Below are 24800 nucleotides of genomic sequence, written 5' to 3'. Positions count from 1 at the left end.
CAAAGGAGGTCAAAAAGATGCAATGAACCCGTGTTTTGTTGAGTAAGTTTAAATACAAAATTCACAGTCAGTGGGATTCTCAGATTGTAGTTAATAGGATATTACAGAGGTCTTCTGGTCTGCTCTTCTCTTAAACCCCTGCTTTTCAGTCTGTTTGATAGACAGCCTAAACATGCATTGAATCTCTTCATGGAGAAGGAAGGAGGCAAAAATCTCTGCCCAGACTCAACTTGATTCTTAAAATATGTCACCAAGAACAAATTCTCTTGGATTTTCTTTAAAATAGTAGCTACTGTTTATGTGAAGGTTTTTTTAAGTCTTCCTTCTTTTTTATTCAGAAAGTTGCTATGTAATAACAGTTACTGTTGATGGCAATAAAACTAATGGATGATGACAGGGAGTTCAGAAGTTTCATATGCTCATGGCTCTAATTTCTGTTATGCTGATGAGCTCTGTCTTTGAGATTCTGTGTGAATTGCCAGAACTTCTTCCTTATGCATAATGAAAAAGTAACAATATTTACTTCCCAGTGTACTTGTAAGGACTGCCTGTGCAGTAAAACTAACCTACATGAACGCAATGACTCCTTTTATTAGCATTTTAATTTAACAAGGGAGAATTCAATGAAGGGAATTGTTCATTGTAAGATTGCTTCATTTTTTTTTTTTTCAGACATACTTGAGCCTGTTTTTTGGATGTGTGTGGTCATTAACTGAAAAGTGACTAAAATAACTTTGAAAGGAGCCCATTGTTGTAGCTAGTGTTCTCGTGTATCTGTTGCTGAACAAGGCTCTTAATTGCAACACTACTGGACTTCTCTGAATGGAAGCATCTCTATGCATGAGCATTAAATGAATGCACAGGGGATGGGTAGGTTGGTGAGCTTGGAGGATGAGAAAGGAGTGGAGAAAATGGAGCTGAAGTGCACCTAATTTTTTCCTTTTCTTTGCATAAAAGTACTTGGATTGTAGTTTCACAGTTGCTTTAACTTAAATTCTATTCTGATTTCCACTGCCTATTTTGTGATGAGCCAGATCAGGAAGCTAACTTGACTGAAAGTGTTTTTGGTTTTGTGATCAGGTTGACTTCCAGCAAAATCCATTCCCCAGTCTGGGTAACTGGGTGGCCGCATGAGTATTAGAACTACTGGCAGTATGAATAAAGGTGTGAACCTGAACAACTGGAGCAGAAGACTAACCAGCTCCTTTTGGTTGCATCATGAACTTAAGTTAACATGGAACAAGAGGCAATCAGGCATGGCTTTTTCCCTGAATTGACCCCATTCAAAATGCAATCGTTGCCCCACCTTGCAAAATTAGATTTGTGATACAGCATAGGGAGAAGAAATGCTTTTCTTGTTTAAAAAGCACTTTGATTTTGTAGCTATGAAATTACTTTAAAGCATCCAAGTAATGTTAATAAATGTGTTCTCTTGGAAGTTTTTCAATGAACTTGCTGACTGCATCTGACCTCCAGACAACTGAAAGTAATTAGAAATGGGGTTTTAAAAATCAGTGCCGCAGAATTGCCAAGTCTGCTGAAATCTTCTTGTACATTAGTGTAATGGATGCTGTAACTATTATAATTTTGTTGTATAATTCTGCATAGTTCAGATCAGGCTGCATATATGTGAGGAGGAAAAAAGTTCTGTGCAAAGTAAAGTAATAGAAGTAAAGCAATTTGTTGGTATACTTTGTCCACTTTTTTTGCTGCCATGGTTTTCCATGTTATCAACATTATTTCTAAAGATAAAGTTCTTCCCTAGATAGCCCGATTTAAAAATTACTTGAGATAACACAACACTAAAAAAAGTAATAAGTTCTCTCAAGTCCTCTGTCTGCAAATTTCTTACAGAGTGTCAGGAATATTTTTCTTCGTTTGATATGCCAGCAAAAGCAGCCTAGAAATAGACTTTAAGTTTTGCTGGTGAGTAGAAGAGTTGGGAGAGAGGGGAAAAAAACCCAAACCCCTGCACGTGGTTTTCCAGTGTAGGGATAAATCGTATCAGCTCTCTGCTGATTCAGTTTCTATGTGTGGTTTTTTTCTGAACAACTTGCTGCAGGTGACTGGAGGTTTGCAATGATTTTCTAAATAATTCATATTAGCTTTATGCCGTATACCTTAGTTGCTATATAACAATCAGCATTCAGCTATAATTACCACAAACAATAAAATAGATTAAAAATGTATGTAACTCCCATGTGGGAGAATACAGCAGAATTTCAAATGCTAACACGTAGCAACTATAAGTAAACTGGTATTTTCTTTTTAAATTAAGATCTATGATGTATCTGTTAAATTCTTTTTTGTTTGAATCCATTTGGGAAGCAAAGTGTTTCCATATACAAATTATTTTGTAATTTAAGCAGTATGTTGCACTTCCAGTGAACAGTTTAAGGGAAAACATCTGTGACATCAGCAGTCATCTTGCAATATGTTTTAAGTCTGCAGGGACAATTCACGGAATTTTACAGCCAGATATTTCTTTTTCTGAATGAAATCACCACATAGTATAGTATATTTATATGTAATTATGTTTTGAAGTAAAATGTCAGCAGCCTTCCAGGTAGTAGTAAACTTTGTTACCCACAACTTGCAAGGTCTTGTGTTAGGCATCTTCAAAGAAAGTGGAGCATAGGGCTAGTTCTCAAACTTTATTTTTCTTACAGTTTCTAGATGTACTTGCAAATTTGTGAGGGTAGAATTACACTGAAGTGTCCAGAAGGGAAATAAGGTTATTTGAGTTATAATACTCTATTTACAGCATAAAACAGGAGACTAGAATAGAAAGGTGGATGTTCTTTTGTTTTGTGATGCAGAGTGAGCTATATGGAGATGATGTAAGCTCATTGAAAGGGTTTATATTCTCTTGCCTGCTGAAGCTGCTGAGTAGCCCTCAGCTCTCCATGTCTTCCCAAATAGGAGTAGCAGAACACTGTAGGTTTTTTTCCAAAAAAGAATTTTCATTTGAGCTATATAATGGTCTTTTTCCGGGAGCAGAAAAGTTTCCCTATGTACTAATAACAAGCCTTTACTAGTTGCTGGGATCTTGCAAGTCAAATATTCTGAGTACCTGGTGGAAAGCTGGAGAAGGATGAAAGAAAGAAATTTTTTTTAGTTACCATTATAAGTACTTGTCTGGTCTCCCACTTAATAGAGGTTTGGCAAAGTTTTTATCTAGTGATAAGTGTCTTTATTCAGTGTGGTGTGGTTGTGTTTTAGTGTGACCGTTAGTAATAAGTTAAGTGCCTGAGAAGACTGTTAGCCTACTGTATTGGCTGTTAAAGTCATCGTCATATACCTTGGAAGGTCAGTTTGAATGCTGTTCCTCAGTGACATTTACCATTCTTGCAGTGAGGCACTATAGTATAGAAAATGGCAGTTTCTCATTTTCAGGTTTGACATGTGCCTTGATTTTTGGATTCTTCATTCTGCTTTGAACCCTGTTTATTTTTTATACACACTTCACGTGTACTTGCTGCTGGATCTTCTCTCTTGATCAAAGGACCAGAATGCACTGCGTGTCTTGTGGTAGTTGCTCATAACACAAAAAGGAAAATGTTAGTGGCACAAACTCGCTGCTCAGTTTTGCTCCATACTTCGGCATACGTACATATTCTGGGAAATGGATCAAGTGACTTTACTGAAGTGAAACATGTGAACCACCATGTTAAAAAGTATTTTTTTCCTCATTAGAAATGTGGAATGCTTTTACTTTTTCAGTGAAGTATCTCCACTTGTTCTGGGTAGTCCTAGATATTTATGGGATATGACTTCAAAATCATGTTTCGATTGTCAGAGTTGACTTTGTCAACTTTCGACTGTCAAGTTAGACAAATGAAACAGAAAACACTTACTTGTATCCTGTAACATATTTTCTACATGCTGTTATCTGTAAATATTTTTTCTGGGTGAACATGTATAGTGTAAAGAAAGTTGTGAAATTATGTTTTAATTTGTAGTATTTGACAAATGATCATGGACAGAACATGATTTGGTAGATGAACACAGATAGGCATTCACAGAATAATACACATTAACATAGTTTGTTTTTCTGTGTATTGGTCCAAGATGAGAGGTTGCAAGAAAAAACTGTTTAAAGAAAATCCTTGGAGGTAATTTGGATGGGAATTGCCAGTGTTACAAGGAACATTGTCTGGATATGTTTCTAAGCTTTACAGTAACGAGGAATACTAAACTAACAAGCATTTAAGTACCTTGGAAAGGCTGAGACAGATATGTGTGTTTCCTCATGCAGTCTTCTGGGAACATGAACCATGTGTACACCGGGCTCATTTCCTCAGTTCAGTGTTTTGGGGAGCGTGATCCTGATTCTGTTGCTCTCCTGGGGACTTTGGGGAGTAAAGAACTCACTTTCTGCTCTTGGTGGGTTTTAAAATGTCAGGATCATTGATGGCTACTAAGGTTATCAGAGGTTTGCGACAATGTTTCCATTTCACATTTGGGAAAAAAAAAATCATAGAATCCTAGAATGGTTTGGGTTAGAAGGGAACTTTAAAGCTCTTCTAGTCCAACCTCCCCTGCAATGAGCAGGGACATCTTCAACTAGATCAGGCTGCTCACAGCCCTGTCCAACCTGGCCTTGACTGTTCCAGGGATGGGACATCTACCACCTCTCTGGGCAACCTCTGCCAGTGTCTCACCACTCTCATAATAAAAAAAAATATTCCTTATCTAGTCTGAATCTACCCTATTGTACTTTAAAACCATTACCCCTTGTCCTATTGCTAAAAAGTTTGTCCCCATCTTCCTTATAAGCCCTTTTTAAGTATTGAAAGGCTGCAGTAACATCTCCCCAGAGCTTTCCCTTCCCCAGACTAAACTCCACCTCTCTCAGCCTGTCCTCACAGGGAAGATGTTCCATTCCTCTGGTTATTTTTGTGGCCTCCTCTGGACCTGGCCCAGCAGGGCCATGTCTTTCCTGTGCTGAGAACTCTGGAGCTGGACCCAGCACTGCAGGGGGGGGTCTCACGAGAGTGGAGCAGAGGGAGAGAATCCCCTCCCTCGACCTGCTGCCCACACTGCTCTGGATGCAGCCCAGCACACGGGTGGCTTTCTGGGCTGAGAGCGCACATTGCTGGCTCACAGTCAGTTTTCCATCTACTACTATTCCTAAGTCCTTTGCAGGCTGCTCTCAATCCACTCATCCCTCATCCTGTGTTTGTGCATGGAATTGCCCTGACCCATGTGCAGGACCATGCACTTGGCCTTGTTGAACTCCATGAGGTTTGCATGGGCCCACCTCTCCAGCCTGTCCAGGTCCCTCTGGATGGCACATCCCATCCCTCAGGTGTGTCAACCACACCACTCAGCTTGGGGTCATGTGCAAACTTGCTGAGGGTGCCTCGATCCCACTGTCTGTGTCACTGCTGAAGGTATTAAACAGTCCTGGTCCCAGTACAGACCCCTGAGGGACACCACTCATCACCAACCTCCATCTGGAGATTGAGCCGTTGACCACTACTCCCTGGATGTGACCATCCAGCCGATTCCTTATTCACCAAATACTCCACCCATCAGACCCATCTCTCTCCCATTTGGAGAGAAGGATGTTGAGGGGGACTGTGTCAAAGGCCTTTCAAAAGTCCAGATAGACGACATCTGTAGCTTTTCCCTTGTCCACTGATGTAGTCACTCCATCATAGGCCATTAGGTTGGTCAGGCAGGACTTGCCCTTGGTGAAGCCGTGCTGGCTGTCTCGAATCACCTCCCTGTGCTCCGTGTGCCTCAGCACAGCTTCTAGGAGGATCTGACCCATGATCTTCTCAGGCACAGAGGTGAGGCTGACAGGTCGCTAGTTCCCAGGGTCCTCCTTTCTACCCTTTTGAAAAATGGGTGCAGCGTTTCCATTTTTCCAGTCAGCAGGGCGTTCACCTGACTGCCATGACTCTTCAAATATCGTGGAGAGTGGTTTGGCAACTACATCAGCCAGTTTCCCCAGGACTCTGGGATGCACCTTGTCGGGTCCCATAGGCTTATGTATGTTCAGGTTCCTCAGGAGGTCACAAACCTGATCTTCTCTTGCAGTGGGAGGGACTTTGCTCCCCCAGATGGACCTTGAGGTCCATCTACCAGAGAGGTACAGGAAGAGACATTAAATAATAATGGAAATAATGGAAATGGAAATAATGGAAAAACTATGTAATGTTTTTAACTCTACCTAACCTCTGAAATATTTATGGTTCAATACCTACGTTCTTTTACAAGTGTAGTGTTTTATTCTTTCATAATCCTGTAGCAACGAGAAAGACAAGGTCGGATTTATTGGATGTATCAACATTAATGAATTACAGAACATGGGTGGACACTTTTAATTCCCTTAAATCATTGTGTATTAGTTAAAGTTTCACTTTTGTCTTCATCGTCTCTGAGATTGTAACCATGGTAGTTGTAAGGATGAGAAGCATTCTCACTGTAGGTGACACATGCTTTTCAGCTCAGAATTCTTCTAGTTTTTTTCATTGTCCTTTTTCTTCCAGATAATGAGAGGGAAAAAAGAAAGGATTATTTTTTATTTTTTTTAAAGCTGTTTAAGCTTACTCTGAGCAAATCAGCAACTGGAAGGAGTGTGGTGGTGTTTCCTGTGGAACAATAGTAAGCCTTAATGCTGGGTATTAGAAAAAAGGGAATATGAAGCAGAATCGATTCTTGCAATGTACTTTCTATGTGACTATTTCCCTCTCTAACTGAATATAGATTCAGATATAATTGTTTGAGAAAGAGCCTCAAAAATCAGTCAAGTACTGGAAAACTCTTACAAACTGTTATCTAAAAATATATTTATTTGGCCTCATAACTATCCTTGTAAGTTCAGAGAGATAGCAGCTGTATGTCAGAATACTACTACTGGATCAAATGACAAGAGGTGTAGTGTGCTACGAAGCCCAGGAATGTGCTGTATCATGAGCCCTGTCCTCGAAGAAGCCCGGTTACATGGCACACAGCTTGCTGCTGCGCAGTGACGCTTCTCCCTGTGTCGGGGTTTACAAAGCAGTCAGTGGGAGGCTGAAGCCGTCTGCTAGCTAGCTGTGTCTAGTAGGTGGTGTTGCAGGGCCAAGAGAGGTCGTGGTGTTGGGTTGCTTAAATACATTGGACTTTTCAGATCTTTTTATTTGGCTTGTGAAAGGAAAGAAAAGGCTAAGAATTTATCTGGTCTCTGTATATAGACCCCCATTAGAAGGATCTCTGTAATGAGAAATCTTTCAAGCTTTTTAACAGAGACATAAGATCCAATTACTGAAACTGGAAATTAGGCAATGTCAGTCTGTGAAGTAGATAGTTTCCTAGCAGAAAGGATAAATAAGGATTGGAAAAGGTTATCAGTGAAAGAGGTGGATCATAAGTGTCCGGAGTACTAGGATCAGGGGGGCTTTATTAATTTAAAAGATAAGCTTTAATCTGTCGTCTGGAAAAAAATCCACAGCCTGTGGCAAAGAGGAGGAGGGAAGGAGATAGCAAAATCCACCACAAACACTGCATCCTAAGACCAACAAAACTTCTGGTTTAGAAATTCAGGACTCTGAATGCCCATTTCTTTTTTTTCATGTTTGAACTTTGGGGGAATGGGATTACATGCTTTGCCTTGGTGTGCTCTGAATATTGCAGTTCAGCATTAAGACAGAGGTCATATTCAAGTTACAACCATCGAGCCTTTGGTTAAGGGTCAGAAAGGATCCTAACAATTGGCTAGATTTGTTCTGCACAGTTACTCCCCACTCTGTCCCCACACTTGCATGCCCATGACTAGAAGCCTGAGGATGGATAAGTAGTCTGAGACAGAAGAGAGGATGCCTGCCTGGCTGGTGCTCTGGTCAAGCATTCAGAACCATACTGCTGACATACTGCATAACTAGGAAGAAAAATTTTGTGAGGAAATTTTTCTGCATAACTAGGAAGAGGATTTTGTGAGTGGAGTTATGCTATCCTCTGTAGTAAGTCATGGTTCATCAGCAGGGAACATATCAATACCTCTCCCCCAATTTCTTGTGATTGCAGCAGTTTTGGCCTCTTGAGGAGGGAGATGTGTGTGCATGCATGTGTCTGTGTGTGTGTTCTCTCCTCTGGGCTTGCTTCTATCTGACAAATCTTATGTTCAGACTTCCTTTCCTGCCAAGCAAGCAGGAAATGAGAGGAGAAGTCTTGGAGATTTATCTCATTCACTTCTGTCCTGGAGTCAATGGAAGACTGTGGCACAGCATTTTAACCAAGGTTTTGCTCAAAGAGACCTTGGCAGAGGCAGAACTAAACAGATGCAGGGCCATGAGTGGAAAGCCCCCCAAAATGGAAATGTGGTTTGGTTTAATACATACTCCCCTGATACACAAGAGGCAGGGGGTATTAGCTGGGTCAACTTTGAAATTTATGGCATTTTGGGGGTGAGGGGTGAATAAAAAAAAATAATCACAGCTTCATGCTAGCTACTGATTTTTTTTTTCTAATGTCTGTTCCTATTTTATAGCTGCTTTTTCATTCTACACATGACAGCTTGTGTGTAGTTGGAGCTCTAAACAAACTGTAGATTTTTTTTTTTTTTTCTGTCTACATTTCTTTTGGACAAAAGTTATATAACCCTGTTTCACTTGCATCCACTGTAGGATTGTTCAGTAGGTCAGGCTGAACTGAGGGGCACTTGAACTACTAGTTTGTGTATTTTTAATAATGCAGTAAGACTTGGTTGTGAAGAAAGTTTCTATTAAAAATTGACTGAAAGATGAAGCAGCATGAGTATCTAAAGTTGTTTTAATCATATCCAAGGTTTCTAGATAATATTTTTACTTAAGACAGAGTTTAATTTGCATAATACTTTGTATTATTTATGACTTCATACTCAAGTTGGCCCTTGTTCTCTGTGAAACATAGATTCTGCACTTAGTGCCTTGTTTTTCTTGGTGCTCTTCGGAGTGCATGTTGGTATGTAAGCTTAAAAAAAGAGCATCATAGTGAACCTTTTGTTCAACTGTCTTTCAGACAGTTTGTGTTAAGCAGTTAACTGCGGAAATAATTATACTGAAAAAGTGTTTAGTCTAGATAATCATGTGCTTGTTTTACAGGTACGCCTGGTATTAAAGTGCTCATGCCTGCACTTTCTCCTACAATGGAAGAAGGAAACATTGTAAAATGGTTAAAAAAGGAAGGTAAGATAGCATTTTCTATGGCCACATTTGTTGTAATTCTTCAGTTATATAAATCTATCCTGTAAGAATAAGATCATTCTTTCTGGTTGTACCTTAATATTTTGAAGCAAAATGTTTGGTATATGGATGTTGTCTTCTTGGACAATACCTGCTTTGAAATTGTTGGTTCTGGAAACATTTTTCCTTTAGTTGTCTTCCAAAAGGTTGCATTGATCATATTTTTGAAAAATTTCCATAAGGCTCTTGCAGGGTGTGAGTGTGTGTGTTGTTTTTAATTCCCAGTGTTGTTGTGCTAATCAGCAACTTTGGAAGCCTTGAGAGCCTTTGACTTTGGGGAGGGTCTCTGTTTCATTACTTCACTGCATTATGAAATAACATGAAAGATACGGCATTTTTATAGTTGGTATTCAGGGCTTTTTTAATATCTAAATTATAGTCTACAATTAAAACTGATAGAAAAATTTAAATTACTTTCATAACCCAAATTCCAAATGGGGAAATCTCTTTCGAAAAAAACAAACCACCAACCCACAACCCAAACAAAAACCCAAACTATTCCTCTAAAAATGCAAAACTATTCCTCTAAAAATGCAAAACTATTCCTCTAAAAATAACAACCTTGGTTATCTTAGGTTCTCTGACAACTGAAATGTACTTCTGTTAAAATATGTTGGAGCAGCTAGATAAATAGTTTGAATGTATGCTTTGTTTTCACATAGGTTGTATGTAAATGCAAAATGATCTGCAGAAGAATGGGCAGTCCCTGTTCTGTCAGGACACCTTTCTCCACTCTCCTCCTACCATTTCCCCTCTCCAATTTGATATTAAAACTGGATTTTGACTGTAGTTTTGTAGCAGTTGTCCACTGGTATAGGATGCATTGCAGAGTTCTAGATGATTGTAGGGGTATATCTTGTTCTCAGACATTTTTAAATTTCCTGAAGAGATTAACACATTTGGAGAAAAGAAAATTCTTAAAGCATATTATTTTTGACAGACACAATATGGTGAGCTAAACGTGTGTGTTGTCTATTCTGCCTAGATAAGCCTTTTCCTTTGGCTTACCAACCTCCATCATTGTTACTGGAGCACTTTGCTTTTATACATTTTGAATATGTTTTGAGAGGTGGCCAGAAGGCAGCTTGTTGCTCTAGTAGTGGACATGACCTTTTGCTTGTAATACTTTTAGTAAGAATTTCTGCAGAATTTACTCGGAACAATGTGACAATCCATGTCTGTAAAAAGTAAATTGCACCAGTGTGCTTGAAGCTTCAGTTAGTGAAGTATCAAGTCCAAGATTATGCAGAAAGGAATGATCCAAAGTCCTTTTTCTAGTCATTGGTTGTCAATAACTGTAAGACATTAAAAATCAACAGTAGTATGTTTTACAATAAATATGGCATTCAAAATGGCTAGAGAAAACAAAGAAGAGAGCATGCTAGGAGTTGAAGTATATTCCAGTTTGCTCCACAACACAAATGAATGAGTTTTCCTCAGAAAAAGGTCTTAGGACACAACAGCTATACAACGTTTTTTTTTCAATCTTTCCACTACTCTTCCACCCCAACACTGAAGGAAAAAAAAGCTCCACACCTCTTCTAATTAAATTAAAATCAAATCTTAATTGATGGTTGGACTTTGAGAGAAAACTATTTTAGGATTTTTATTGCTCTACTTTCTATTTAGAAACAATCAAAACTGAATACAGTATATTGTGTTATTTCGTACATCTGAGACCATAATTAGTTCCTATGAGTATTTTTTTTCCTTTGACAGTCTGGAAAATAAACATAATGACAACATTAAGAAAAGTGAAGATAAATTTTGAAGAAAAAAGCGAAGTGATTTAATGCTTATACTCTTTCTGTCTGCAAGGAATGCTCATAACTACATAATCCTCCAATGAGTTGGCCATCTAAATGTAGTGGCATTGCTGAATATAAATGTTTGATAATCTCATATCCAAGAAAATAAATATTTTTAAAGCAATTGAAAGAAGAAAGCTGATGATTGCATTTGAGATGTTTTTCCCACTGTATGACCAGCAGGGGTCAGTAGAATACTCTTTTGATAATTTTTCTGCTCTTTGTGTAAATATCAAATGTTTTGATTTTATGGTTTCACAGGATGAATGGATGACTTCAGCACTGCAGAAGGAGAAATGCTGAATTTAACTGACAGCTTTACTATTTCTGTCTCATTGTTAATTCAGTGTCATACTGATTCCTGCGGCTAATAAAGTTGTTCTCATAAAAATAAAACTCTGTTTCTAAAAACTTGTACTTATTATGTATGAATGTAATGTTGATGAAAGATGATAGATTGACAGCCCAGGAGACCAAAATCCTTTTCTTATTGTGGGCAGGAAACAGAATAGGCAACAGTGCTAGCAATTTCTTTGTGCGGTGTAACTCTGCCGCCTTCTGAGACGTTGCCTCCAGGGACTTCAGTCTCTGTGCTCAGTCAGCTTTGATTTGATTTGCAAAGAGTTCATCAAGGAATGCAGTTTGTGTCTTGTGATTTGGATACTTGTCTGTCAGGGATTGAACAGAGCGCTGTAGGCTGTTGAATGCCAACTGGATCTGATCTCCTAGAGGGAAACTCAGCTTCAGTAGAGGTCCTAATCATTCAGCCTAGCTATAAGAACTTAATCATTTAAAAAAACCCAAAGAAACGCTACCCAAGATTTTTCAGGAGCATTATGAAATGAACTCTAGGAGAGTTGCCATTCAGGCAACTTCTGTTGAGCGTAAGAGAGAGATATGCTCTGTAAAAGTGTTCTTTCCAATCCTGTCTATTGGGAAAGCTGGTTGACATCAAAGTGGGCATTGATTAGGAGCTCTCACAAATTTTGCAATCTAATGAAAATAACTATGATCCTTTCTGCTGCACTTTGATACTGAAACACATGAGATTTTTGAATGCTGCTATGAAATATTCTTCTTAAAATGGCATTCAATCAATTGCCTTCCAAACTTATGACCAGTTCTTGGCTGCAGCAGTGAAAGGAAAATGAAAAGTAGAGGAAAAGTGGTTTGCCCAGTTCTCTGAAGACTTTTCCTCTTTCCTTCCCTGTGCGAGGGAATCCTTAGCTTTCTGTGAAGAGCCTCACGTACACGAGTTAAGAGATATGTCAATATGACAAACACGTGGATGGAGATACTTGCTTTGGCGAGCTTGCCCTGTTGGAGTTCCTGCCGTAGGTTGCTTAGGGCTGAGCTTTCTAATGGTGCAGAATGCTTATAGTCTGATTGCAGGTTGGGAGAAGAGAATAATTAAGATACGGAGTTAAGCCCCTTTCTGCTTGCCTATTTTGTCGCTGTTGGTTACAGAATTTGCCCAACAATTTGATTTCTTAACATCTATGAAGTAGTTGTCTAATGATCTGGTATATGGGCTGCTTGAATTAATGATCCAATGGAATTTTAACACCGGTATAGAGCTTGGCATTTTGACTTCTGTTATAAACTATTTATGCTCTAGTTATTGCATGGTTAAATAGATCTGAAAGGAAGTTTAGGCTAAGTATTCTGAAGTTCTGTTGTATTTTGCAGGTGAAACAGTGAATGCTGGAGATGCGTTGTGTGAAATCGAAACGGACAAAGCGGTGATTACCATGGAATCAAGTGATGATGGCATATTGGCTAAAATACTGGTAGGGATTCTGCCTTTCTGCATAGGATGATGTAACTTCAGGCTGTCGTTTAGCATATTGCCTCAAAACTAGTTTAGATATCTAAATTTCCTTCTGCTCAGGTTTCAGAATAATGCACTCATTTGCATTCCTAGTGAGAAATAATTTCTCTGTGTACCCGACTACTGGTACATGGTACATGATTCTATATATGTTTAATGGATTTTCTGTTCACCTGGTTGAATTATGTTGTTTTGTATGTTTTGTGCCTTATGAATTACGTCCATGAAATTTTGCAGTTTGTGACATTTCTTAACTCTGAGTTATAGAAAAACAAGTTACAATCAGTTAGTTGAAATATGGAATTTTGGATTGTACTTTACCCAGGAAATGTGATCTCCGTGCTAGAATATCTTGTGCTGGCCGTTGAAGATGGAACATCATACAAAATGGGCTGACCCAGAGGACAGTTCTTAGAATTATTAATTTCCTGTATTCTTAAAATTAGATTGATTAGGCTTAATATAAAGAATGAGAACTGGGAGGAAGCATCATCTCTGAGCATCATTTTGGAGTATTTGTTTGTATGTGCATGTATAACAGAGAGAATGCTCAGTTTGTTTGGGTTCCTTGTTTATGTTTGGCTTTAAATCCTGTTCTGTACCAAGATGGAAGCAATAACAACTGGACTACAGAGATGAGGATGAAGGACTTAGTTCTAACCCTGCATTGCTTAAGGTCTGCGTGCAAGTCCTGTGCTGTTCTTTACTTACTGTATTCTAAAAAGACAAGTCAAATTCTGTATCTTTTCCTTTCTTCTCCTCTTTTCTAATGTTTTTGAAAATTGTTTGCTATTTCAAGATGACCTGATGTTAATTCTTACCAGAAATTAGAAGGGTGGGGCTGTAATTCTGAGGCCTTCTGTTGCTGCTTCTGCGTAAAAATGACATTTTCTGAAAGCTCACATTTGATGCTTAAAAATTAAGGAAGACAAGATTTTTCTTGTCCGCTGAATATGTATAATGGGAAATGTATTTTAGACTTTCTTATCTTTAGGGTGGGGAATGAGAGTTGTTATTATGTGTAAGGAAGGGGAAAGGTTTTTCCCTCCCTTTCAGTGTTCACCACTCTTTTCTAAAAACACTTCCAACAAGAACACTGGTATCATTTCTTTTTCCCTTTTAAAAATTGGGTAGATAAACATGGATAATCTTAAATATGAATTTGCAATGTATTAGCAGTTTGGTTAAGATGAAACAACTTGTTCAATTAAAATTGTAGAAAATCTAGTTATAGGCAGCTAAATGGGGAAACAAGGTTCTGCAGCATAGTATTTCTCACATTTAATGCTTATACTGATATATAAAGTGTGTCTTACCACACTTAAACATCCTACCTGTGAGCTGGTGTCCCCAAGAAAAGTTATGAAACACTTAGTAATGTTCGAACCGTAGAATACTGAAGAAATCTACTTGAACCACTGTGCAGCTTAGCTTTTTTTGGTGGCAGACGTGTTAAAATGAGTATTAATCCTGTTATTTTGTTTTAACTCCTAGAGCGTTTAACAGACACTTTGGCTGTCTTGGTACACAGTATGTCAGATTTGGTTATTCCAGGGCTATTAATGTAGCTTGTATTCTTTCTGTCAAAGGATCCTTTGTGTCTTGAAGCGTTACTTAATAACTCAGGTTTCCAGCACCGTGGTATTTGCCTTTCTCTGGCTCCTTACCCTTGCATGCTTGGCCAACCCATTGCATCTACAAAGTGCTGTTGAACCTGGCGTGAAATGAGCACCGTGCACTAGGCATGGATATTTGCCTTTGCTTAGGTGCAGTCCAGCATGATTTGGTGCAGAGGGGGATGCATGACTGTGCAGCTGTGTGGTGCCACGCTTTTACCACCTTACAGTGAACAAAGAGTGCTTTTTTCTTAGTTGGGCTTTCTATTTAAATTCTGTTGCAGCTTCAGCTGCAAGTTTTCATACTTCAACTTGTACCTAAGAGTTTCAACTCCTGCATTCAAGGGAAAAGAATGTGCCATTAATGTTCATATGAAAAGTCTGGTTTTAAATGCCTTGGCCTATATTGTGTGGGAACTCGGTAATAGAAAGGACTAGATTTCAGTTTTCCTGGACAAGATTCAGTTGTCTTTGATGATATTTTCCTTTCAGTTCTTTGCCTCATTCCTTATATATCTTTTCTATCATTAAAAAAAAAAACCAACCATAAATGAAAGGCTGCAAAAAATGATGAAGCAGAAATGTCCTAGAGACGAAACTCCATCTCTTTGTACAATCTTGATACAGCTTCATAGAAAATGGAAGAAATACAAGTGAGCATGAGACTAAATGATGCCTATACAGAACTTGTACTGATTGAATGTTTGACTTTCCAGCAATACAATAATGATCTTTTACTGTTCTTGTGTGTGGAAACCATTCATAAAGCTGTAATAACTTTTTGTTGCAAATGACATCTTCCAAATTTTCATGGTGCTTATAGGCTGGTCTATGCCTCATTTGAAAGAAAAGAACTTACGTAAATTATAGTCTGTGTTCCTAACCCTCACAAGACTCCATCCTTGTGGTTTGCTTGGGAGGACTAAAATTTTGTTTCTTCATTCCTTATGCTTTTCTCTCCCAAATGCCTCACTTCTTGAAAATTTCAGCACAGTCTCATTTCCATTCTGGTGGAGTATTGCAGCTGTTTCTTCCCTCCCTCCAGAATAATTAAACAACGGGATGAATTGGAAGAACTTTGAATAAAATAAAAAATTATGAGAAATTATTTTGCTATATGTGTAATAGATTATGAAACCCTTTGTCAAAATGTTTAGTTCAAATTGGTATGTTAGGAGAGAAGGGAGTGGAAAAAATGTAGAGATTGAGAAGTAAAATGTAACAAGATGAGTGGAATGAACTTGAAAGGGAAAATTCTTGGCTGAACAGAGGTGGTGGTGGTTTAGAGTGAACATACTGCAGTTACAGAATTCTCCACTAGAACAGATCCAAACCCCAGTGAAAAGCTGTATTGAACGAAATCCTTTTTGTGATAGAAAGAAGGGGAGGAAAAAAAAAAAGAAACAAACTACAACCACCACCACCCCCCAAAACAGAACAAAAAAAAAAGAAACCCCTCTTGCATCAACAGTAAGAGCCATCTGAGAGATCCAGCCTTTAATATGAAACTTTAATGGACAAAAGTAAGTTTTATGAGGCTGTCAATAAAATGTAATTTACTATATAGGTTTTTATTAACTGAGTGCTCACTAACATGACCTGGGGAGACACTTTGTTGACTTTTCACTGAGATCCTTTATGGTCTATGGTAGAAATATTTTTGCCATTTTAAACTGGTAATATGAACTCTTAAAATGGTTATTTTTGGTTTGGATGATCTGTTTAAAGGGTTATTAGCTCATAATCTGCATACCAATTTTGTTAGTGTTTTCAGAACCTGTTGATAACTGGAAAATATGATTTCAACATTAAATGTGAGATTCCTTTTAAGCTATAGAATCTTTCCTCTTCCTAACATGCAGCGGTCAAATATCAGATTAGAAGTAGTTTGTAGACTGCAGTGCATCTGACATGCAGGAAGAAATAATAAAAATTCCACTGTGTTTAGGATGAAATGAAGTTAAAAGTATTTCTAGTTTTAGTATGCAAAGTTGTGTAAGAATAAAGTGATTGTATTTTGAAACTTAAATAAAGATTTCAACTATCAATACCTCTTCTGGAAAAAACAGTTGTTCTCTATCCATTTTAGCTCCATGTGATCATATCTTTTGATCAATAAATATTAAGAAGTCTGAAACTTTCCTAACTCTGCCCAGTACTCTAAATCCCTTTGTGAATATGATATCCACTATTTCAGTCATGCTTCTGAGCATGAATACTTATTTTAGCTCCATGGAGCTGTTGGACTTTATCTAAAAAATGCAACTGTTTTTGTAGTTCCACACTAAACAAAGCATATCAGATGCTGCCCTGCAAATGTTGCTTTATATAGATGAACTTGTTAATAATGAGATTATTTAAAGCTTAGTGGCATTCAGTCAAAATTGAAAAGGATTTATTGTCTGAAAAATGAAACAGGCGTGAAATTTAAATGTCTGTTTCCTTGATGTTTGCTATGTTCTATTGTTTCACTGTGTTTAATACAAACATTTCACAATCAGATTATGTAGAAAGTAGGAAGAAGAATTAAAACCTGGGGGGCTGGCTTTCCACAGAAGCCTTACTCTGTTTCTGAAGGCAGTAGTTACGAAAATTTGTTGTGACCACAAATGTCGCTAGTAAAATTTCCCTGGAAGATACTGCATTTTTTGGTCTTAACACTTCACTCTATTTGTAGTTCTAAAAAGGATGGATATTGACTTAATTAGTTAACTGCAAAAACCTGGAAGAGAATAGAGATGATGAGAATGTGATCAGAATGGATAAAAAGGGGTGACATTTGGCAGTGTAACGTGCAGTCAAAGAGCTATAGATAAGTAGGTTGGAAAAGGACAAGTCATTAATTACTGTGGCCTCCTGTACCCATAGCAGCTCAAATTTACCTCGACTGTTTGCTGACAGAGACTCTACATGCTATGACACCATTCTGGTTTTGCATTTCGGAAAAAGTATTTTCTCAGCCATCAAAAGTAAATCATTGTAAAAAGTAAAGTGGTTTTCTTATTTTCTTGACGCAGTGGCCACAAAATGCAGGTGGTATCTATTCCATTTATCACAGTAGTTTATGTACTGGAAGACTCTTAACATCTCTCTCCAAGGTATTCTCTTTTGCAAATATGAAAAAGATTGAGTCCTTCAACTTCCAAAGGATTGTTTTCAGAATTCTCTATTGTTCTGTTATAGTGCTTCAAGCTCTCTTTAATAACTTGTCTTGGAAGTGTGGTGCTCTAAACTGGCTTAAATATTCCATTTAAAGCCTCATCAGGACTTTATAGAGTGAAATACTTCTCGAGTATTTAATGAAACATTTCCCAAACGAAATATGCTATGCTTCTCTCACCCTTCCTTTTTTGCAGCAATGTCTATATTGACTCATGTTTAGCTAGTAATTCTTTGTAATCTTAGAGCCTTTCCTGCTTAACTAAACCAGTGTTATTGTACTAACAGTCCTACAGGCTTCAAGAACTAAGATTGCACTCTGAAAGAAAATGCTGTTGAAGGCAATCTTTTAGGTCAGGGAGGTCCCATCTAGGGAGGATCTACACAGCAGGTGAAGACTGCATAATTAGATACAAGCATACTGGTATTAGTTGCCATCTAGCTACTTGAGAATCAACAGAATGGGCGTAGCTACAAACTAGTTCCTGGATCCCTCCGCATGCAAGAGAAAATTCTACCCTACGCATGTTTCTGCTGCTATTGCAAAAGCTATTTGGGTTGGTATATTAGGTTGCATCTCTGCTACAGTTGCATTTTCTTAGAACAGCATGTATTTGCAGTTTTCCTTTGCAAAAAAAGGGAGAGTAGTTTCCTGTGTGGCAGCGTTTAAGAAGTGATTGTCTGTTTAGTGTCTTCCTTTTTTGTATAAGCAAAGGGAACATCCTTTGCAAAAATGAAAGCATCAGAATAGGTGGGGGACTGGGTGGGGAGGAGAGATGATGTAAAATGCAACTCAGCTGCAAGGGAAGTCTATCAGGACTTACAAGAAATTGTCATTGGTGTTTAATTTCTACAGGATAACTTGCATTTTAAACACAAGTTTATATAAGCAAATAAGTTTTGTAAATCTTTTCCTTCTTTTAATTTACATCATTAAATAGTAATTTTTCCCAGATGTTCAGTTTTTGTGTTCAGCTGTGGAGCAACACATCCAGTAAGTTTCAGCAAATCTGTTATATCCCAGGACAAAATCTGACATCAGATGTATTTTTAATGCTTTCACTATTTTTAATTCTCTCCTCTTCAATTTTACATGTTTCTGAAAATTATTTCGCATCTAATAGCCTTGACAAAAAATTGGGCAACCTCTTCATTTTTTTTAAATATGAAGTACCTATTTGGCATTTACAGATACTGCTTTGTTAGATTATGTGAAGGGGAGATACGGGGATTGTCTCTGTCTAAAGTATTAAAGAATGATTCCCAGAGAGACATTAAGAAGAGAATAGCAGAGTCCAATATTGATTTTTGAAGTTTCTTTAATAGTAATTCATGATGACTACAAGTAGCATCAGTATTTCAGAAGCTCTGTTTTTCCCGTTTCCTGCCTCGTATTCCAAATGCATTCCAAAAGTTCTTTGTGTTATTGCTGTTGTGACACGTTTTTTCACAGATCAAAACCAGACTCTCCAGCAGCTACATGACACCAATGTTGTGGAGCAGTGACACTCAGCCTTAGCCAAGATATCAACGTCATCCAATAACAGTCACACACCAAGAGCTGAGTCTGAGAAGGAGGTGCCAGGAGGTTGAAAATAACTATGTTGTCTTTCAGATTAAGGGAAGAGAGGCAGCTTTATTGGAGTAACATGGACAGAGTATTATGCAAATCCAATAGATTCTTTTAATCCCTCTTTTTAGAATCTAGAAATGGTGAGTTTAAATATTAGAGTACAGAATAGATACACAAACAGGCTTTTATTCCAGTCTCCTAAAAAGTACAGAACCAGCCTGATGTTTTGGAAACTGAAATGATAGGGGAGCAGTAAGATTGGAAGCTGATTGTTTTTTCCTAGCTCTAGTATGATGCTTAGTAGTCTTTCTTCAGTATCCTGAGGATATTTCTGCACTCTACTGGGTGTTCAGTAGATGTTTGTGTAAGGTTTATAACATTAAGATGTCTTAGGTTTGTGGATGGGAGACATTGCATATTGAAAACACTGTCCTTCCAAAGCCACTCAGAAGTTTCAAATGTGCTGTAGTTGATGGGAAATTAAGAATCTTTGATGCGTGTGAGCAATCAGCATCTGGCTGAAGTTTACTCGCTTCCTAAAAGAAATGAAGCAACAATGTTATTTTCTTTGATGCCAACTACAGTTCTACACCATCTTAACTGAGTTCAATATGGAAAACTGAGTCAAATAAACACACTATCTGACTAACACTTTGTTTCTTAGCGTAATTTAATTCAACTTCTGTAACATTTCCTGGGTTTTTTGACTGTATAATGTAAGTATGTATGGTTTAAGAAAGAACAGGCTAACAGTAAAACAGATACTCGTGCATATATTCCTTTTCTGTCTATTAATGATCACATCTGATTCAGTGTAAAATGCAGTAAAAGATTAAATGACTGAAAGTACTAAAAGGGTAATTTCAGAATGGTGATTATTCTTTCAGTAGAGTTGCTTCTGAAATTAACACTTTTTTTGCCTAAAATACTGATTAGCTCAATTTGGACCAAAACCAGATGATGAATGGTTAAGAACTGGATTTAATATCCATTACCATTTTCTCATTCATGACCTAAATGAGCCTTGGTATGAACTCAAAGTACTTTGTATAAAACTTCCACTGCAGAGTGAGCCATCCTAGGTTCTGTTCCCCTTTCCTCACAGTGTAGGAAATAAACCTACTTTGGTATATGTGTGTTAGTGACTAAAGCACTGCTGCAGTGGCAACAGCTCCGAGGGAACTTTATTCCTCTGTGCACTTAATCTCCTCCAATTTTTTCTCCCTGTCATGGCTCACCTGTGCTTTGTTGGTTTGTCAGCAAAGTTAGAATCTTTTTGACTCTTCTTGGCTACGCATACACACAGTAATAGAAGTATTGCAAAGCGACTGACTTCAGCTCTTTCTAAATAAGAGATTCTGGAGTTCATTGAGATTTATGCAGAGAGGTTTTCTGGTATTGTGAATTATGAAAATGTAGATGTGTCTCAAAAATCCAGGAGATGAAAAGTTAAGCAAAATAACAACAATTTTTCTGTCTACTCTAGTTCCGAGCTGCAAAGGCTGTGTGTTTAAAAACATGTTTTAAAAAAAAATACATGCGTACACTTTTAAAAAGTATAAACTCTGCATCATCTGGGCTGGAAATTTGCATTGGAAAATAAGGAATGCTGGAGTTTCCACATAACTGTCTTGAAGTGGTGAACGGGAAAAAACACAGTTGGCTTGCTCTGAAGAGTGAGAGTTGACAGCACTGATGGCTTTGAATGCTCGTGTAGTGCTGGGTTATAAACAAAGCCTAACTAGTGTAAGTGTTGTGTTATGTTTCTGAAGGCTTAACCATCCCTGCTGGATTTCTGCATGTGTTATCACAGCACCATTAAAGCACTCTGATACCAAAATTGTGGTCAGGACTGGACACCACAAGCATGTCCTAGTGCTCCTTAGTCTAGTCAGTTATGATATGTGGGCTGCTTATGTAAATAAGGGTCTCTGTTGTCTGTGCAAGCCTTTGTGAAGGAAAGAGAAGACATACCAACAATTTTGGTTTATTCTTATTTTGGGGGAAAAAAAGTTAACTGCTGCATATTAATGGGGAGTATTTTGAACTTGGACATACCTGTTTTGCTGTCTGTATTGGTATGGAGAAAACATCTGAGTATTATGCTGATAAACATAGTTTTCCTAACTACATTGTTCAGTGCTAAGTATGATAATGCTGTAAAATTCTTAGAGTGAATAACTTCAGTATTTTGTATGTTTATAGCTTTGTTTTCTTTTGTTTGTCCTAGTTTTTGTGTTTCGGTGACTACATTAAGTAGATTCTGTTTGTACTGGCTTCAGGCTGCTGTTGTGTTTGATTGTGAGTGGCAGTAACATTGCAATTATACATAATTTTACAATTTTGTTTATCAATGGGCCTTTCTGTGGTAGGATCTTTCAACCTTAGACAAATCAGTTCAGGACTTTGGGCATTCTGTCATCCCCAAGTACTTTAAAGTCATCTTAATAAAATAAAATATGATCAAGTCTTGATGGACTCTCCAGATTTGCTTCTCTCAAATTAAGCTTTTCAGAATATTAATGGAGAAGAATGTATCAAGAGCTCAGAACAAGAAATATTGAACTAAGTCTTAAATTTTTTCATGTAATAAATACTCTTAAAGAAGTATTACACTAGAATTTACCTAGTGGTCATGGGGAAAAAGAAGTGAACTGACAAAACTGTAAATGTGAGATGTTTTATCAGAACATACTGAGAACAAATTGTCTTTGCCATTCCTTCTTAAGTCTGTTGTTGGCCCTTCTAGCGAGGGAGCTGGGTAATCCTGTGAAATCTGATACGTTCTCTCAGTGGACTTAACAGTGTGCAGACAACAATTTTATCTGAGTAGTAACGTTCTAGTATTTGCATCTGCCTAGTACAGTCTCTACAGCATTCTGTTTTATTTATTAGTGTTTAAATGCCTAGAAAACCCACTTAAGGTAGAGTGTGATGCCTCATACAATGTATATTTTTATTTTGTGTGTCTGTCTCTGGGCTTTTCAAATGATAGTGATTTGCATTTTCTTGGGTAAAATGTCAGATACGTACCAGCTTCATGTGAGACAAATGAATGTGCAGTATGGGTTTCTGGTGCAAATATAACGTCCATTTTCCTTTGTTAGGAAATCAACTCCGTTTGGGCTGGTACAGTCTAAGTTGTATTTGACTAACTGTGGTCCTGTCTTTACATTTGGCCTGATACCCTGAAAATGTTACTGCTGTGGAGAACCTGAAGAGTTGCACTTCTGCAACCATTTCAGAGGCTGTAGGAGGAGCCCTTCATTAGTCACGACGTTAACATGACTGCCATGCCTTTATCTGCCAAAGCTTCAAAGAGGTGTTTCTCTATGATACGGATATCTTTTTGGTTTAAAAGGAACACCTGGAATAGATCAACCTTATGCAAACTACTTAGGTTATAATTAGATCAGATTAGATTTATCTTTCTATAAGACTTCTGTTCACATGTTCTTTGAAACAGTGTTTTACATAGCACGTAAGTGCTGTCGCTTGCTTGGTGGACAGACTTGTTATGTTAAAATAGACAAACTCAGAGGTGGAAGTTAGTGGAAAGCAAGTGTTATCTTTTTCAAAAAGAAGTAATGGGGCGCTGTTGTTGTTGCAGAGTTTCAGTCTCTTTCTGTTTCCTTAGCTTCTGAATTTACAAGCTTGGGTTTTAAAAAGTAACAGGGTAGATACCTCAAAGTACAACTGCTCAACGTGTCCCGCAAAATTTTCAGCCTCTGTTCGCAAAGATTAGGCATCCATATTTGTTTTCAGTAGCTAATGTGACTTTATCCTTGGAGGTACCCAGTAGTCTGTAACTTGCTTACTTTGATTTTTGAATGCTAACTTTGATGTATGGGATTTTGGGGCATAAGTTAATATTCCTTGCCTTATAATAGCAACTGTAATTAATTTCAGTCATGAGTCCTCTTATTAATGGTAGGAATAAAATGGGATATATTTTCTTGATGAAGTGTCATTAATATGCCTGAAATTTTCACATCTACCATCTTTAGTCATATTAGTCCAGACAGTACAATATGTAACTTAATGTTCTCATTGCCTTAAATTTAGATGGAAGAAGGAAGCAAAAATGTACTCTTGGGCTCACTAATAGCTCTGCTGGTAGAGGAAGGACAGGACTGGAAGCAAGTTGAAATACCAGCTGATGGTAGTGATCCATCCTCTCTGGCTCCACCAGCACCTGTGCTTACCTCAACTCCTGCAGGTCCTTCAGTTTCAGCCCCTCCTAAACTGGAACATCAACCTGGAAAATTGCAGTAAGTTTTTATGTTTGGTAGGAAACAGAACTCAGTTAGTTCAGTACAGCTGAACCAAGAAGAATCGTGTCTATTTTTACCTACTATTAATCTGTTAATTTAAGAGAGTGTTTTAGTATGTGTGAGGTAATAAAGTTTGCCTGCCCAGAATATTTCTTTGCTTGTAAGCAATTTGAAAAACATAGTTTTATTAGAACACCTTCTATGGATGTGCTTTTCTTCTAACATACAATTGCTTTGTGAGGGATTCTAAGCTTAGATTAGGAAGAAGTTGTGTTTATATATGATGGACACTAATGCTGATGCATCAGATACTCAGTTTACCTATAACTTGTTTTCTATTTCTTTTTTAGGAGAAAAAATAAACAAACAAATGGCACACTCCAAAACTCTTCCAAGCTCTTGCGTGTTTGATATTAGAAATTTTTAAATTTTATTTTCATAACAGTGAAGTGCAAAAAACTCAGAACTGTGGGTTTACATGCTCTTTGCTTTGTTTTGATCTGTTAGGGTGCTCTAAGCATTGCAAACATCTTAGGGGGTGAGTAAATTAACCCCAAAGTGTTAGTTAGGTAATAGTAATCTGTAAATCACTGGTTTGTGTCACAGGATGTACCTTATTTGGAGGTATCACTCCTTATTTGGAGTGAATTGTGATAACACAAAAGCTGTAAAATTACAGCCTATTAAAGAAAAGAATAGAAAACTAATTTTGGTATCATGTGCTATGCAAACTGTTTGGTTTTGGTTGTTTTGGGGTTTGTCTGATTTGAGCCCAGAGGGCAACTGAGCTCCAGGCAGCTGTTCCCCCTCAGGGATGGGGAGGAGAAAATACAACAAAAGACTCGGGAATTGAGACAAGGACAGGGAGGGATGACTCACGAATTATGGTCACGAGCAAAAGACAGACTCCTTAGGGGAAGAAAAAGAATATCACTTTAATTTGAACACCACCACTACTTAATTTACCAATCAAACAGAGTAAGACAGTGAGAAATACAACCACATATTAAAAACACCTTTCCCCCACCCATTCCTTCTTCCCAGGCTCACCTTTACTCCCGGTTTCTCTCCCTCCTCCACCCGGGTGGCACAGTGGGGCAGGGAATGGGGGTTGCAGTCAGTTCATCACCTGTTGTCTCTGCTGCTCCTTCTTCCTCAGGGGGAGAATTCCTCGTGCTCTTCCCCTGCTCCAGGGTGGGGTCCCTTTCACAGGAGGCAGTCCTCCACAAACTTTCTCCAACATGAGTCCTTCCCACGGGCTGCAGCTCTTCCCAGACTGCTCCAGCGTGGGCCCCTTCCATGGGTCACAATCCTCCCAGCAATGGAC

The 24800-nt window shown here is 38.0% G+C and overlaps 1 protein-coding gene across 2 annotated transcripts in view; it reads left to right on the top strand.

Annotated features, from left to right (window-relative positions):
- PDHX (pyruvate dehydrogenase complex component X) overlaps positions 1 to 24800 on the top strand; it is a 67393-nt gene that overhangs the window by 1034 nt on the left and 41559 nt on the right. For both annotated transcript variants that reach the window (XM_074852574.1, XM_074852575.1), the window contains exons 2-4: positions 9072 to 9155; positions 12710 to 12810; positions 23265 to 23470. In XM_074852574.1, the coding sequence (XP_074708675.1) occupies positions 9072 to 9155; positions 12710 to 12810; positions 23265 to 23470 (391 nt within the window). The remainder of the gene's footprint in view (positions 1 to 9071; positions 9156 to 12709; positions 12811 to 23264; positions 23471 to 24800) is intronic.

Source organism: Strix uralensis, chromosome 29 (genome assembly GCF_047716275.1).
Source record: "Strix uralensis isolate ZFMK-TIS-50842 chromosome 29, bStrUra1, whole genome shotgun sequence".
Lineage (NCBI taxonomy): Eukaryota > Metazoa > Chordata > Aves > Strigiformes > Strigidae > Strix > Strix uralensis.
The sequence above is the reverse complement of the archived record's forward strand: the minus strand, read 5'-3'. Positions and strand labels throughout refer to the sequence as shown.